Here is a 16914-nt window from a genome sequence, read left to right on the forward strand (position 1 = left end):
CCCATGGCAGCCCCCACACCAAAGCACCCTCATGCCCCAGCCGGCCCCATCAGCGTCTACATACAAGTGCACTGCAGCTCACTAAACTCCGCCACAGAATAGCACTTGAGTTTATTTTACTGCGGCCTAACAGGGCCACACATGTAGATGCTGAGTCTTTACTGTGGAGCTAATTAGTCAGCTCCTTAGATGTGCTCGCTGTAATATAAAGCACATTCCAAGTAACCCATGCTATATCACCCTCACATCAATAATGAACAGAGGGGGCATTTCAATCTGATCAGCTGTGCTATTCTACTGGTCCCCATGGCTTTGACTGTCTTATTTTGGCCTGCCTTTTTTCACAGATAGGTAGATTTTGTTGTTCCCCCTACAACCAATTCTCAAAGGGCATACCCTTCATATTTGCATATCTCTTTTATGGACTGATATCTTTGCACTGGCTTCTTTTTCCAGGCAGCCTTTTGAAAAGACTCTTTGCTCTTCACTCTGCAGAAGAAGCAGCATTACTATTATCTTCACTTTTTGATTAAGGTTAACTTCAACCTTTTCCCTGTCTGCAGATCTCCCTATATATACAAGTGTGTACAGTCCCCTTAGCCAACATACACTGATGCAGCTCCCTGCACCTGCACCCTGATGAAGCGCTCTCCCTCACACGTTGAGAGAAGCTCCCACACACTCTGCAAGAAGCAACCATATGCAGCTTTCCACATGTGCACAGCCTCTCTCCCAGGCTGTGACACAGCGCTGGCCACAAGCCCAATGACGTAGCATCTACACGTACTGACCTCAATCCACATGTTGGCATAAGCTCACACACACATGCATATTGAGGCACCTATTGTACACATATACCCACCAACCCTGCGCTCAACAGTGACGCAATTCCTGCCTCCCTAACAAACACTGACACTAAAATAGACACCGATGCCCTTTTCAAAATGTTACTCTCAGAACAATGCGTGAGATTTAACCCTCAAGCCCTGCGCCGCAAGAGAGCAAGCCGGTGAAATCTGCCTGTTTCTGCAGTGACGTTGGCTAATGTTGACTCAATATTTGAACAGGGAAGACAGCAATCGGAAACAAGAAGTTGCAACTCCCATTTCCATTTCAACCCATCCAGATGATTCCTCTGAGCTCATAATTTTTTGCATTAGTTGTTTTAATCTGGTGAAAACCAAGCAGGAACTAAATGGGCTCTTTGCTGCCTCTTCAGTTTATGTGAGAAGCCTTATTTGTCCCTTTGGTCATTATTTCAGAACTCAGAAGAATGGCACTAATTTTCTGGCTTCTGCCCCATAATGTGATCTTCTTAATGTTGTTATTATTACAGCCCGTAGAGTGGAAATGGCCATTCAGAACACAGAGCACCCATTTGCACCACAGAAGAGGATAGCTGGAAAGCCACAGAACAGCCGGAGTCCACGCAAGAGTTAAGGTGTTTGATGAGAGATAAGCATTGATGAAAAGCTGTGAAGAACAGGGACCTCACTGCCGCAGATAAACTCTATCCTCCCACCTCCCCTGTTCACCCCACCCCATCTTCCTGCCTCTGACGCAGAGGGAGCTGCAGAACTGAATGGACCCTGTTTGAAGTTCCAATTAAATCTTCATGGAAGAGGGACATTCATATCCTTCTCAGATAAAAGGCAATAATAAATTCACTGGGCGCAGTCATTTCAGAGAACAGTGACACTGTCAGCCCCAGCAGCAGCCAGCTCCACTGACCAAGATGTGCTCTGTGGTAAGTCTTTTCCTCGCTACTCCATGCAACAGGTTTGTGTGTAGATGTGTGAACAGAATGATCAGATCTATTTTAAAGCCTGAGTTTATATATATATATATATATACATATGATTTATATATATATATATATATATATATATATATATATATATGATTCCCTTACATTCTTTCTTTACATATTGGTTCTTCTGTATTCATTCGGTTGTTCATTTGACATGTGTTTCCTTGTTCTCTTTTACTGGGAGGTACAGGAGGATATATTCCCTAGTTCTGAGCCCAGCGACTGATGGGTGGCTTTCCTAGCTTAGAGTTCAGAAAAAAAATGCTTTAATAACAATCTGTGTAGAAAGAGAAGTGCCACTGCACAAGACATCATAAATCAACCAGTGGATAACAGGAGAACTGTTAGTTCTGACCCACATCCTCTTTTATTCCTGTTTCATCTATGGTATAATGGCTCAGCCTAGCATAAACAGACTGGGTTTTTTTGTTGGCTTGTTTCAGTGCAAATTCATTACAGGTTTGTGATTAATTTATTCACTCCTTCCTCAGTCCCTCATAGGCCCTGTTCTTAATTCTTTCTTTTTTTCCATTTTTTGGTTGTTTTGTAAGTCCTGAGTTTAGCTATAACGTTTCAATGCAGTAGAATGAAATGATGGGTCAGGAAAATAAAATGCCTTTGTGAAACGTGATTTAGTCACCAAAGATGGAATGTGGAATGGAAGAGGCAGAGATTGTTATCGAGAACCTACTAGTTTGATATTTGCTGATAGCTTCCAAAATTTTGGAGAAATCAAGGCTTAAAGGGCGCCTTAAAGGGGGACTGGGTACTTTGAGAAACTAATAAATAAAAAAGTATTTCACTTCTAGGCGCCTATTTTAAATGCAGAATGGGTCCAGAGATAATGGAAGTGACTGGCATTTGGAAGATGAGCCATGTGTTCATCTTTCGCTCATTATGGGTATTATCAGAAGCTCCCTGAGGTTGATGCAAAGATTTCTGTTAAGATCAGGCCCTTTGTATCTTACTGGACATTTTACAAATGGTGTTTCTTCAAGGTTAAAGAACATCCTCAGCCCTGAAAGGCAGGTGGGACAGAGAGAGGAGCCAAAAGACAAAAGCAGCACTGCGAGGTCTCCAGCCATGCCCGAGCCTCTAGGATGGAGCCCCTGGATGTGGCTGAAGGAGGGGAGGGAGTCCCGGAAACTGGTGCTGGTGATCGTGTTTGTTGCTCTGCTGCTGGACAATATGCTGCTCACTGTTGTGGGTATGTTGTGTGTGTGCATGTGTACAGGTCAGGTTGTCCTCCATTGCATGTAGTAAGAATTCAGGCTCCTTTAAAATCAGTAAATGAATTAAGCGGGTTGGGTTGGTCATTCCATCCCACCTTCGAGTCATAGCTGGAGCTACAGGTCTGGAAAAAAGGATGCTTTTGCATTTGATTAGCCAGCACAAGTAGCCTATCATTAATTCCCATCTGTACAAAGGAAATGCTACATAAAACACTAGTTAACTTCCTCCCTTAACTTTCTTCCAGTGCCAATCATCCCCACCTTCCTCTATGCAACTGAATATAAAGGCACCAATAGCTCTGTTCTCCAGACCCAGACCATGGCAACCCCCATGCCCTCTGCAGCTGATCCCTTCTCAGTCTTCTCTTACTTTGACAACACTACAGTGACAGTCTCATATGACACTGTTGACAATACTACGGAGGGAACAAGCAGAATTGCCAGCACCAGCCTACTTCTGCTCAATGGGACCAGCATGCCACCGAAAAACAGCTGTGTGGATGGGGAGGAGTTCCTCATGGATGAGAATATCCGCGTTGGACTGCTCTTTGCCTCCAAAGCCCTTGTACAGCTCACAGTCAATCCCTTTGTAGGTCTCCTTACCAACAGGTAAGTCATCATCCAGGCTATAAAAGAACTGATGTCCTGTAATGCTCTAACAAAATTCATGTTGCAATCTACTCTTGTGGCTGGTCCAAGGACACCAATGTATTATGTGATTCTCCCCCTGAATTAGTGTGTTCCCAAGTGATTTCCCTGCAGAACCTCTGTATTTCTGTGCCCCATTTCCACCTCTGCAGAGACATTTCTGACTTAGAGCCAGGACAGGAATCACCTAGTCTAGCTGGCAGGAAGAGTCAGCAAAATATATCTGCACCTCTGTGCAGAGTCTAGAACTTATTACAGTATTACGTGGAGACACATGCTTGCACACACATACAATGATGCACCTCAGTTTCCATATAAAAGCACTCACATACATGTATATCTGCTGACACTCACATCCAGTGGTGTTACACACTCACTTTCCCAAAGAAAACACGCACACATTGATGTACACACATACTCACCACACCCACAGGCACATAATAAATGCAGTCTTATGTACTCATACAAATGTTTACACACATACATATGACTATATATGCTATACACCAATATATATGTATATCTATATTCCCCCCTTCTCATGTAGTCACTCTCATATACATAGACAGGAAATATTCAGAGGCACACATGCCATATTGCTGGGCACTAGCTCCAAATTCTTGATCGTGCATAAAAAATCCTCTGTGAGTTCTTGACTGTCTTCTCCCTTTTTTAGGCTAGGATACCACATACCCATGTTCATTGGATTCATCATTATGTTTCTTTCTACAGTCAGTGAGTATTGCCTTTTTCCAGCCTTTACTTGCTTACCCGAGGGACATTACAGTGATCCAGTACTAATCAGCAATGAAACCAGCTTGGAACCAAGGGCTCCCATGCATGAAATCAGATAGAGAAAAGCAGCCTACTCCCTGCCCAGAAATGATGGCATTTGAGCTGCAGCAGCATTCTTGTTTTCTTGGGGCCCTTGATGGACCTAGGCAGCACAACTAGTTTTTAAAAGTCTCTGAAGAAGATAAGTCATAACCTCCCTTCCTCTGGACCAGGAATGAGGAAAGATTTATAAGTGCCCTTCAGAGAACCTAAGTCGGTGTGTATAGTTATAGTGTATAGGTCTGTGTGTATAGTGTATAGTGCATAGTGTGACCTGATTTTAATTGGGGCCTGAAGCAAATACAACTCCATCTTTCTCTGTGTTCTCTGCTCCTTCCTCAGTGTTTGCTTTCTCGGGCACCTACACCCTCCTGTTTGTGGCTCGAGCTCTCCAAGGCATTGGCTCATCTTTTTCTTCAGTAGCAGGTAAATGCACTAGCTTACAGGCAGAGGTGCGAGTTAGGCAGCTGGGAGGAATGGTACCCCACAAACAGCTTCTGAACTGTTATCTGGGTTCATAAGGTGCCTCTCAAGCCACCAGCCATAGAAAATGAGGAGGAATTTGGTGGCTTGTTTAAAGAGTGGAGGGTCACAAGGACCTTTTCTCCAGCCCAGAAGCTCCTACTGGAGTGTAGCAACACTGGGCAGCAGAGGAAGCAGGTGAAAGGAAGTCCATTCAAAACAGACCTCAGGTGTTATAACCCACAGCCTGAGAATCAGATTTCATTGTGTTTAGTGGGTGAGGCTTGGAGTCTCTGAGCTGAGAATTCCCTCTCCCCTTCGTCACGGCTCGGTTGGTCACCCAAGCAGATGCTAATAAAGAGCACAGTAATAGAGAGCACAAGCCATAGGAGGGAGGAAGGGTGGAACCCAGGAGTGAGAGACACACCTGAATCCAGGTGGGATGAAATGCAAGAAGTCAAATCCAACCCAACGCTTCTTACCCTCCATTTCCAGGCCTGGGGATGTTGGCAAGTGTGTACACCGACGACTACGAGAGAGGAAATGCGATGGGGATAGCATTAGGGGGCCTGGCCTTGGGGGTGCTTGGTAAGTAAACTCTGCTCCCAAAAGAGCTTCCAGTGAAAACTCTGATCCTTCTCCAGACTTTAGTTCTTGGCTCCACCAGGCCCTTCTCTGCACTGCCACAGCACCTGTCGCCCCTCACGTTCAAAGCTGGCTCTTTTCAGAAAGGCACGGCTGCCCTTTCTTCTTCTATTTTCATTCCTAGTCCCATCCTCTCTGCCGTGCCAAACCCCCGGAGCCCCTTTCTGCTGATGGGAGGTTTTTTTCTCACCATGAAAACAGCTACTGAGTATAAAATGTCTCCATCCTCTCTCCCCCAGCATCTTTAATTTAACATGGCAAATAACACAGTGTAAGTAAAAGATCTTTAAGAGTGACAAGACACCAGGTTCTAATACAGGCCTTTCACTGGCACTGTCAGGACTCCTTCCACTAACTTCAATGGGTCATGGCTTTGGCCTCAGGTCTATTACTGTTGAAATCATACCCTTTCCTCCCTATGTCCTCTGCACTCACTGACATAGCTATTTCCCTTGCAGTTGGGGCCCCCTTCGGAAGTGTGATGTATGAGTTTGTTGGAAAATCTTCCCCTTTTCTGATCCTGGCATTCTTGGCCTTGTTGGATGGAGGTGAGTAACAGAATCTGCCAGCCAGTTTGGGCTTCGTGACTCCACAGACAAATACAACCCCAAACTCAGATGTTTGCAAAGGCAGAGCTAGGAGGCAACCTCACAGGCTTGTATGAAGGAACAGACAGGGTAATATGCAACTGGTGCTATTGTCATCATTAGTTATTATATTTGTTTGTTCTGCATTCAGAAACATATGATCTTAAATACTGTGTCCTGTTTCCCACCTCCTTGTGACACATACCTCCTTGATGTGTGATTTATAGATACAGATCCTCAAGCCCCGATAAACTATTTGATTGTTTTTCTGGCATGGATAACATGTTCGGTGATGTACAAGTTAAGAGCTCTCTGCACTGGCTAAAGTCGTAACGCCCATTAACAAATACATCTGGTGCTGCATGCAGCCTATTTTCTATAGCCAGGTGTAAATTGGCCTTTGCTAAAATGAAACGGGGTTCCTTGTTCACTAGAGCATGACTACATTGTGCTGCAGGCTATATAGTACCTTCCAGAATATGATGAAAAAATTATAAACTGAAAAAAACCCATCCTGTACTGGCAAATGTTAGGGCAACAGAACTAGAGACATCCATACTAGTTCCTGCTATATGTAATAAAAGTGTTAGGCATCTTTTACTACAGCCATCATTACTGCTCTGCCTGTAATATTTTGCCATTTCAAGCTGTAATAAAATCCCTAAGAACATTACACTGGCTGGTAGAATGGCCACGATGACCTGATCCTGTTTCTATTATAATTTATTATTTGTGCTGAGGCTTGAGCCAAGGATCAGGGCCCCATTACTTCACACTCTTATAACGAAAAGGCAGTCCTTGCCACAAAAAGATTGCAATCCATCTAACGGGGGGGAGTTTTCAAAAGCAACTTAGTCATGTCCCATTTTCAGAAGAGATCAAAGCATGGAGAAGTCTTTTGGAAATGAAACCAAGGCTGCTAAGTCTCAGGAATTTCTGAATATCTTCCTCTTTGTCTTTTCTATCTCTGGTTTCCTACACACCCCAGTTGATGCTGCTTACGAAGTGGCTCTCAGCTCACCATAGCTTGTTTGCATATTTGAGGGCTTTCTGGTTGTTTAAAGCAGCTCTCAGTATAACACCCGGATCCTGCTCCCGATAAATTTATTCCTTTGCCACTGGTTTTAATGCAAGTAGGACAAGGGCGTAACTCCCCCTGCCATTGAATGAGCACCTCGTAGGCACACACATGGGATTACTGGGGCTTGTGCCAATGAAGGGGCTCCTATTCTACACATGAGACAAGAAGTAATGGTGTAATGAGATGACATGCCAAGGTATAAGTAAATAATGTTGTTGTTCTCTTAGCTTTACAGCTGTGCATACTGCAGCCTTCTAAGATTTCCCCTGAAGTAAGTACAAACATGAGTGTGCATGGCTTTGTGCTAGATAGCGTGAACAATACAAGCCTGGATTTCCCTACTGAGGAAGACTGAAGTGACATTGCTAGTTCTGAAAGATGGCTGTGATGGAAATGAATGCATTGGCAAAGGGGAGTGATGGGGATTGCCTGGGTAGTGACCTTCCTGAATACTGGTAAAAACATCTTAACAGGAGTATTTACTACCTTACTGGGCCACACGCTGATCTCAGTGACTTCAGCCCAAATCTGAGGAAATTTAGGTGACATCAGCCATGCTGCTACAGGCTTGCACTAGTGTGTTTGACAGCAAAGTCTGACTTGGTGCAACAGAAAGAAATCCAGCCTTTCCTGGGAAACTGGCTGAATTCTGCTATGGGTCCAGAGGATGCACTGGGAAAAGCAAATGCTTCGCCTTCCAGATGCTGCCAGCCACATAGGTGAACTTAGTCAGTGACAACAGGACTTGCTGTGTAGTCTCTAAGCAGCTATGTGATCTGAAAATACCCCAAAACCTTCGCCCTGTTTGAGTGAGGAGTGTCCTGAAACAATTTTTTTCTAGGACTGAGTAGGCTGATGTCACAGTAACAGTGCATGAAAGAAATATCATGGTTGGAAAATCCAGTCTGGTATACTGAGTCGACACACAGGCTCTTTGAATCATGACTTTTTGAAAAAGATGCTAAGATAAACACAGAGACATTGGACACAAGTGTGCAAAGGGACAGTTGGGAACCAGCCCCTGGGAAATCAATCAGTGTAACCAGCTTTTTGTGGGGCTTCTCCATCTTGGCTCTCACAACTGCACGGTAATATTGCCAAACACCTTTATGCAGAAAGTCAGTCTCCCTGCATGGGCCACACACCTATACACACACAGGCTGGTTCACAATCTGGACCATGCACTTGCCTAGCAGCTGATTTGACTTGCGTACTTCCTCTAAAGCGCTCGCTGCAATCACCCCTGCCCTTTCTGTCTTATACAGAGCACCACAGGCACCCCAGTGTTTACTTTACTGCAAGATCCCTACATCCTGGTTGCAGCAGGTAAGAGGTGGCTAAGTCCTCCAGTGCCTCATTAGACATCTTCATCTTGCCATTAAGAATATTCACCAGGGGCTTCTGCTGTGTTTGTAATCAGGCAGACGTATCAAAATGTGGACAGTTACATTGGAGTGTTCCCTTCTGTTTTCTCCCACCTAGGAGCCCTTTGCTTTGCTAACATGGGGGTAGCAATGCTGGAACCCACCTTGCCTATTTGGATGATGCAAACCATGTGCTCCCCGAAGTGGCAGCTAGGTAGGTTCCTTGCTTTGCAGCTTTTTGCACGTGTCTACAAGTTACTGAACAACTTGTATGTGTGTCACATCCAAATCAAATCTGCTCAGAGAAGCCATCTGTACAGTGAACTGAGGATGCTGCTCACTAGCCCTTCCTGCTAATAAGCAAGAAATTAGATCTATTTTTGCCTTTGAGGGGACAAGTGCTCCCAGATTATGGATTGTTGCAACACTGCAAGATGGGGAAATGGATGTGTTGATGTTTCTGGAGGAGGGTCACCCATTCCCTGCCACATACAAATAAGAGTATACAGTGATTCCTGACTGAAGATGCAGAAATACCTGGGGTCTGATTTTCCTCACATAGGCACTGCTGTAACTCAGGAACCATTCCACTGAAGGCAGTGGAGTGAAACTGGGAAGACAGCAGAACTAGGATGGGAATCAAACTGTCTTGCAGATGGATTCACAGTAATGCAGTTTCCACTCAGGAAATGGGCACCTAGCACTTCTAGGGCTCTATGATTATTTTCCAGTGATTTGTGGGAGATCTTATCTATCCTTCTGCATGAGATGGGGCAAATTTTGGGGAGGCACTGGAGGATTTTCAGCACTGGAGTGACTTGGTTTATGCCTTCATGGCAAAGCAGATGAGTTACCAGCATAAGTGAAAACAAGCCCTGGGCTCTAAAATGGATTTAAGAAGCAGCTTTCTTAGGTGAAGCACCTGGCTATTTTCAGAGGGCAATGGCCCCATACAGATCTTACGGTGGTGGCCACATAACAGATTTTCCCCTATGACTGCACAAGCTGTGTAATGGTCAGACCTCCTACAAAGGCAATAAGTGGGTGGAGAAAAGCCAGTTTTGTAGTGGCAAGCCTGGTGGGTTCTGGCCAGATTGCCTGTTTGTGGTAGCACTGATAAGTCATATTAGACAGGGGAAAAAGCATAGCTGGCCAGATGGGTTGCAAAAAAGAAGGCCATTTGGAGAGCCCCCAGGAGGCAGCAGGGTACCTGCTCATTACCCACTGTCTAAGAAATGTGATGAGGAGATAGCATTGTCCACCCTCCCCCCAAAATGATGACAAAATCCAATTAGCTGAGGAATGACCGTGGGGAATGCTCCAAGCTACACTTACAACCCAAATTGAATTGTACCTGGCAGCAGCAGTGCTGGTGAGAGCAGCTAAATCAAATTATTACCTCCATAAGCAGGAGGACTGATCCCGATAAGGGACCAGGCAGCCTTGGCTAGAAAGAGTGACTAAGCAAGGGTGGAGGATGTTACAGCAGACTTTTTTTCTCCCCGATCTCCCAGGGCTGAGTGTGGTCCAGAGGGCCTAAAAGCCTGGGGCTCCAGAGACAAGCCCCATAAGCATGCTTCTCAAGTGCCAACGCTAAGCACTAGTCTAAGGGAGCTTGATTCTCCACCTTGCACAGGATACAGTGGTACCTTGTATTGCTTTCAGCAAACCAATAGGACTATGGGCTTCAGGCCAGCTCATCAGCATCCATCTTAAGAGCAATTATAAAGGCAGATTTTTTTATTTCCTTGTTTCATTTTGCCTACTTGGTGTTTGTTGTAGAAGCTGAAATAGCCTGGACTTCCCCAGGCAGAGTCAACAGTGCTTTATAAGCATTATAAGAGGAAAGGAAATTAAAGACAAATCGGTGTCTTTCAATAAGGAAGCTGCCTTAATAAACAGGCAGAGAGAGTTGACCATGATTTATTTATAGCCTGGAGGAGAGTATATTAAAAATAAACAGCTGGTAAATAGGCAGGCAGACAAATATTTGATTCTGACTTAATTATAATCTATGAGCTTTTCAATTATGTGGTATTTTTTTATTTCCTCTCCCTCTGAGCTGAAAGGGGGAGGGGAAGAAAGAGAAACTAGAGAAGGATGGTTTAGTGGTTAAAGAACTGAAATCAAGAGGTCTAGGATCGATTCCTGGGTCTAATGCACACACCCCACAGGAACTAATTAGTCACTCTGTGCCTGTTTCCCAGCTGTAAAATAGAAATAACAGCCATTCTTTCCTCGCACCTTGCTGTGTCTTGGATATCTAGATCTCAATTTTGGGGGGAAAGAGACTCTCTTTTACTATAAGTTTCCATAGCATCTAGCACAGTGAGGCCCTGATCTTAGTTGGGACTGGAACACAGATAAATAGTAAAGAAACGACAGAAGAAAGAAAGAGGGTCACCATTGCTTCACAGGGCTCACACACAGATTGCCTTGTAGCTCTGTGCTGCACAAGCATTTGCTGTACTTGTTCTTTCCAGCTCACAATCAAGTGTGTGTTGTCTGACTGATGGTGTGATAACAAGATTGGTTAGGAGGCATATTCAGACTAAGGGGAGGCCCAATCCCAAAGGACCTGGAGCCCTTCACAAGGGGGCTTATAACTGGAGAGAGTAACTTGCAAATGTGCATGTAACATAGTCAACCTTTTAAAGGCCTCTTTGAGAGTATGGGGCCCAGATCTTTTACCTTTCACCAGTAATAAGGGCAAAAAAAGATGAGCATCTTGAAAGCTTGCCATCTAGCTGGGAGCGCTTGAAGGACATAGGTTCCAAGCTTGTTTGTGGAGGCAGAAAGTGTCTCTGCTGTCCTCTGGCAAGCCCACATTGGAGAGCATGTATATGCATGGGGAATCCTACTCTTTTTCTTGCAGGGATGGCATTCTTGCCCGCCAGCATATCCTACCTCATCGGCACCAACCTCTTTGGGGTGCTGGCTCACAAAATGGGGCGGTAAGTGGAACCCAATGGGTTGCAAACCATGATGCTTATACCAAGAGAGATCTTGATGGCCCCAGGCCCTGCAAGGACACCTGGACCCTACCTTCCCCACAGTTTATTTGTACCCTTATAACACAGGATGTTGGCAAGGAAGTGTGGGTAGATGAAAGAAATGGGCAGTACATTGAGAACCAAGGTACAGATTTACTATTGCACAGAGTAAAATGACTTATGGACCTATGTTGCAGGACTTGAGTCAATTAGGTGGGCTTTTTTAGGTTTCTTATAAGGTTGAATCATTTTATGCCAATCACAGCACTTCTGTGTACTCAGAGTAATATCAGGGTAATCAAGTCTCATGCTTCAGGGTGTAACCTTTATGGTCAGGAAGAAAACCTCTTCCACTGTGCAGGTCTGTATAGTAAATACCATGCATGTAAGGAGAGGATCCCTGCTAGGTAAGGAAACTTCATTGTCTTCTACCCCTCCACTCTGATTTTGCCTCTTGTTCCTCTAGATCCCTTACCTTATGTCTTTATTTGGCTCTGTGGTTGTGTGGAGGGACTGATACTCTAACCAGGTTCATGAGGTCCAATGCTTTGCAGAGTGTCATTCTTTTCCCATCTCCTTCTTCATTGTAGGTGGCTCTGCTCCCTGATTGGAATGATTGTGGTGGGGGTCAGTCTCCTTTGTGTAAGTATGGGAACACCACCTCTCCTTGCGACCTCCCTATTGAAGGATTATCAGAAGTTAGCCAGGCAATACAAATGCACCATTGCCCCATCATGCATGAACTAATATGTAGACATGTCAATCACATTCATAACAGAACTTTTCCATGTTATAAACCCAAGACAGGTGGTTCCTGAATGAGCCTACAGAATTACCCAGAGATGTTGCCAATTGAAATCAAGGTGCTTTGGTGGAGCATGGATACGTGACTAACAAGAAGGCCATTACTTATACAGTAATTAAGAAGTGTTGGCAGAGCAGGAGTAGGGTGTGCTTGTAGTGCTGTGTGAAGCAATACTGGTGTCTCATCTTCTTCATTCTGGATGTATTATCACACAGGAATCACTCGATCACCTCCAGGATCTGCAAATAGGAAAACCACCTCTTCTTTAGTAGCCACAGAGACTTTTGTTTTTTTCGGGCTGGGGTTTTGTTCTGGAGCTCAGCAGCATATTATACTGGGAGCCAGATTTTCAATCACCTAAACAGCAAATGGGTGCTCAACAGGATTTTCAGTGGGAATTAGACACCCACCCCAGTTAGGTGCTTTTGAAAATCCTACTAAGCCCCTCTCTGCAACCCTCTGCAGCTAAATATCTTTGCCAGTCTGGTCCTTAGTGATTTTTCTAATATTCATGTGCCTGGCACATATTAGAAACCCAATGTCTCCTTGGTTTATCTATCATGCTAGCTTATGTGCCCTGCAAAGACAGATCTCCAAAGGTCACCCCCATTGTCTCACTCAAATCTTTTCTCTTTTCCCTCTAAGGTGCCTCTTGCTCAAAATATTTATGGACTGATTGGTCCCAACGGTGGGCTTGGCTTTGCCATAGGTAAGAGATCAGTGTGATTGTTTGCTTTGTATAAAAGTCATGAAGGCAAGCCCAGTTACCTAGAGCTCAAATCTTCCTCTTTTGAAGACAAGTTCTCTATAATGTGACTTTGGAGAACCGCCAGCCCATAAATGGACTCCCAGGATGCCCTGTAACCTATAGCGTGGGTCCAGCATCTCCTCTCCTCTTGGAATGCTGCACTGGCACGAATCTTGATGTTACACCCAAGAGAGATCTTGGTGGCCCCAGGTCCTGCAAGGACACCAGGACCCTACTCCAGGCTTCCCTGGTAGCACAATTTCTCTCCCTGTGGGGATAACAATACTTACCCATCTTACAAAGGGAGACTGAGGACCAATGAACATGCAGTGTGCTGAGATCCTTGAATGAAAGGCAGTGGGGAATGGCTGTGCCTGGAAGAGGTTTGCTTGGAGAAGGCAATGTCTAATCCTGGTTTTGCTTGTGGCAGGGATGGTGGACTCCTCGATGATGCCTATTATGGGGTATCTGGTGGACCTCCGCCATGCCTCCGTCTATGGCAGCGTCTACGCTATAGCTGATGTGGCCTTCTGCATGGGCTTCGCTATTGGTATGGCTTACCATTTACCTGCAGGGACAGCACACATGGTGATTTACCAGTGGGTTAACTTTAGATTATTTACTCTGCCCTGGGGTTGGCATCAAACGCAGAGCACACAGCTCAACTAGAATAAATTATACCAATCACACCAAACTCTCTTAACTGGCAATGAAACCATTTATAAGTGTTTTTACCCATTCTTGATATCCAGGTCCATCCACAGGGGGTGCAATTGTACGGGCCATTGGGTTCCCCTGGCTGATGGTCATCATTGGAGTGATCAACATAGCTTATGCCCCTCTCTGCTGGTATCTGCGGAGCCCCCCGGCTAAAGAGGAGAAGATTGTGAGTTTGGTGTATATTGTCTTGATAATCCAGAGGTTTTACATGTGACAGGGTGCATACATGCCTGGAATATTATCCTCAATTCTGGGCACTGTAAAGATGTGGATTTTTGCTTGAATTCAGGGAAATGAAAAAAAAATGGTGCTGGGTGCTGGAGAGACAGGCATGTTAAGGGACAAGTAAAAGTGAAACCCGTATGTATGGTGGTAGCTCAGGGAATTGGCTTGGGATCAGGGATACCTAAGGTGTATCCTCATCTCTGCCACCAACCTCCTAGGTGCCCCTGGGCAGGTTACTTCACCTCTCTGTGCCTGTCCTTCTTTCCACCTCTTGTCCAGTTTAATTGCAAGTAGCTGAAGGCAGGGACACCTCTTATTATGTATCAGGACCGGCCTCAGCATGACAGAGTCTGCATCTTGGTTGTTCGTATTAATAATGATACTTCAGCTGCTCCAGCTCTGCCCTGCTCAGGATATAAATGATTCTTCTATGCACTGAAGAGTGGGTATCTGCTTAAGGAGGAAGGCGCCATGAGGAAGAAGCTGGAGTACAAAAAACCCTCTCCTATAAAAACGCAACCCCAAAATCAAATCATCTCTTATTGGATAGGTTGCCATCAGGATGCAACCTGTCGTGTGCTGAAATAGGATCTTTATGCTAATTATTGGGTATTGTTGTTACTGAGATATGAGTTTTCTTCTATTCCCAGGCCATTTTGAACCAGGAATGCCCCATGCACACCAAATGCTATGCCACTCAGAAGCCCCTGAGGGAATTCCCTCTCACTGACGGCAGCGACGAGGAGGTGGAGAATGAGGAATAGGAGGAGCAGTTACACGCTCTGAACCTGTGCAGTGTTTACAGAACCACAGATGTATTATCATACAGGAATCACTCGATCACCTCCAGGATCAACAGGACCCTGGGGTCCCAGCCCCACCGTGCAGCCATTCCTAAGCTATAGAGCGGCCGCATAATCTATAGCAGGCAACCAAAAACCAGGACTCCTGGGCTCTATCCCTGGCTAAGCCACTAACTAAGCTGCTATGTGACCCAAGGAGAGTCACTTTACCTCTTTACATGTTATAAACAGGGGGTTATAAAGAGTTGGAGGCAGCCCTTGCAAAGCTGCATTCTCTTATGACACTCCACCCTTCTGTAATGGGATAATGTCAGCCTAACTCACAGGGGTACTGGGTACTTCAAAGTGCTTATGTTCCTACAATGAAAAGCACTGGAGAAGGCTAAAATGCAGCTATTTGTATCTTCAGGGTTTTTCTTCTCTGGGGACCCCACATAATCCCCAGCATGAATTTCCTTTGTAACGTCATGGAACTATCACTCTATACCACTGCCAGCGCTGACAGTAAAGACACCTTTGTAGAGTGAATGTGCCCCTGGGTTGCATGAACGTAGCAAAATAAAAACACCTGCTGACCACTCTCTCAGTCTGGCTTCCTGTGCTACATGCTTTAGGACCCCACTGTCAGCTTTTGTCAGCAAAAGTTCTCAATGTGCACACCAATGACTAACCCTTTTGTGAGCTCAGTTATTAGCCTCAGTAATATGCAGAGGCAAGGAGAATAACCAGGTGAATTAACCTTCTGCAGTCTGCCCCATCATCTCTAAATGTGTTGCCCTTTTATTTGATTAGACGTTCCTCTGGTTCGTGCTCTGAAAGTCCTGGGGCTTTGATCCAGTACCTCACTTAATCTGCATTTAGCATTGACCTCGACAAGACTAAAGCACTGCCTTGATTTCCAATCCCCCAGCTTATAAAAGTTCCTCCAGACCTTTAATCATTTGAAGGAAATGAGACCCGGTGGAGGGTTCGGGTTCATTATGAACAATTTATGGTAGAGCCTCAATCATGGACACAGATCCCTTTTCATTGGGTGTTGTACACACAACTGTAATAATGATTTAACAAAATCATCCCAAGAGGCTCAGGAACATAAAGAGAGAGAGAGAAATTTAAGCTATTATATTATGTAATGGTCAGTAAACGTCAAGCAGGATGTCATCTTCTTCCAAAGAAGGAGACCAAACTAAAAACCTGGAGTTTGGGTAGTGTTAAAATCCAATTCCAAATTTAGCAGCATGAGCTCTTCTCTGCTTCGAATGAGCTGCTGTGTAATGCTCTCCCTCCCCATCTCACATGCCAAAAGGAACAGCTGATGTACCTTTCTCAAGGGCCTGAGAGCACGAGGCTAGCAATCTTGCTGGCAAGAAGACAGGGAGTACAGTCATAGATATATGAGCAGAAATAACCACTGGAAAGATTAGGTACCTTGCAGCTCACAACTAAAAGTCTGTGCTTGTTGTAAGTACATCCCTAGAGATCAGTCCATATTCATCATTTCCCCCCCTCTTCTCTCCCAAAGATGATGCAATCATCTTTCTTAGCCCCCGCAGGAATAACTAGCTCAGATACTATCCACAGATGTCAGCTATTTTCATCTTCCTGTTCCCCTCCACAGTTCTCCAGAAAATCAGCACCTGGTTGCCTGTTCTGCCAAGGTTTTGAATGAAAAGTGTGTTTGCTTTCCCCAGGGAGAGCAGCCTTTCTGTGCTGGGATCTATTGACACCTCTCCAGTGCAGGCCCCAGTTAAATATTAGCTTTAACCTCATGTGGGCATATTCTGAAGCTGGTTGCTCTGGAAACGTACCTGACGGGGCTCAGAGAGAATATAGATGAGCCAGATCAGTGGCTCCAACATAATGGGCTCTTCCTCAGTTATACAGGCTCTGGGCATCTCAGCTGGGGATACACCATTTGGTTCAATGGGGCACAAAAGTCAGAACCCTTCCTCATCTC

General features: G+C 45.0%; 1 protein-coding gene across 1 annotated transcript; it reads left to right on the top strand.

The window, feature by feature from the left end:
* The first annotated feature begins 1472 nt into the window (after positions 1 to 1472).
* Positions 1473 to 15540, top strand: SLC18A1 (solute carrier family 18 member A1). Its single transcript, XM_006265496.4, has 16 exons — positions 1473 to 1747; positions 2809 to 3017; positions 3288 to 3651; positions 4367 to 4425; positions 4867 to 4950; positions 5482 to 5574; positions 6090 to 6179; positions 7527 to 7570; positions 8565 to 8625; positions 8782 to 8877; positions 11539 to 11617; positions 12247 to 12298; positions 13107 to 13170; positions 13640 to 13759; positions 13962 to 14095; positions 14805 to 15540. Exons 2-16 carry the CDS (start codon positions 2894 to 2896, stop codon positions 14916 to 14918), a joined length of 1578 nt encoding a protein of 525 aa, XP_006265558.1. The 5' UTR covers positions 1473 to 1747; positions 2809 to 2893; the 3' UTR covers positions 14919 to 15540.
* The last annotated feature ends 1374 nt before the right edge of the window (positions 15541 to 16914 follow it).

The sequence above is a fragment of the Alligator mississippiensis genome, chromosome 7 (assembly GCF_030867095.1).
Source record: "Alligator mississippiensis isolate rAllMis1 chromosome 7, rAllMis1, whole genome shotgun sequence".
NCBI classification, from domain to species: domain Eukaryota; kingdom Metazoa; phylum Chordata; order Crocodylia; family Alligatoridae; genus Alligator; species Alligator mississippiensis.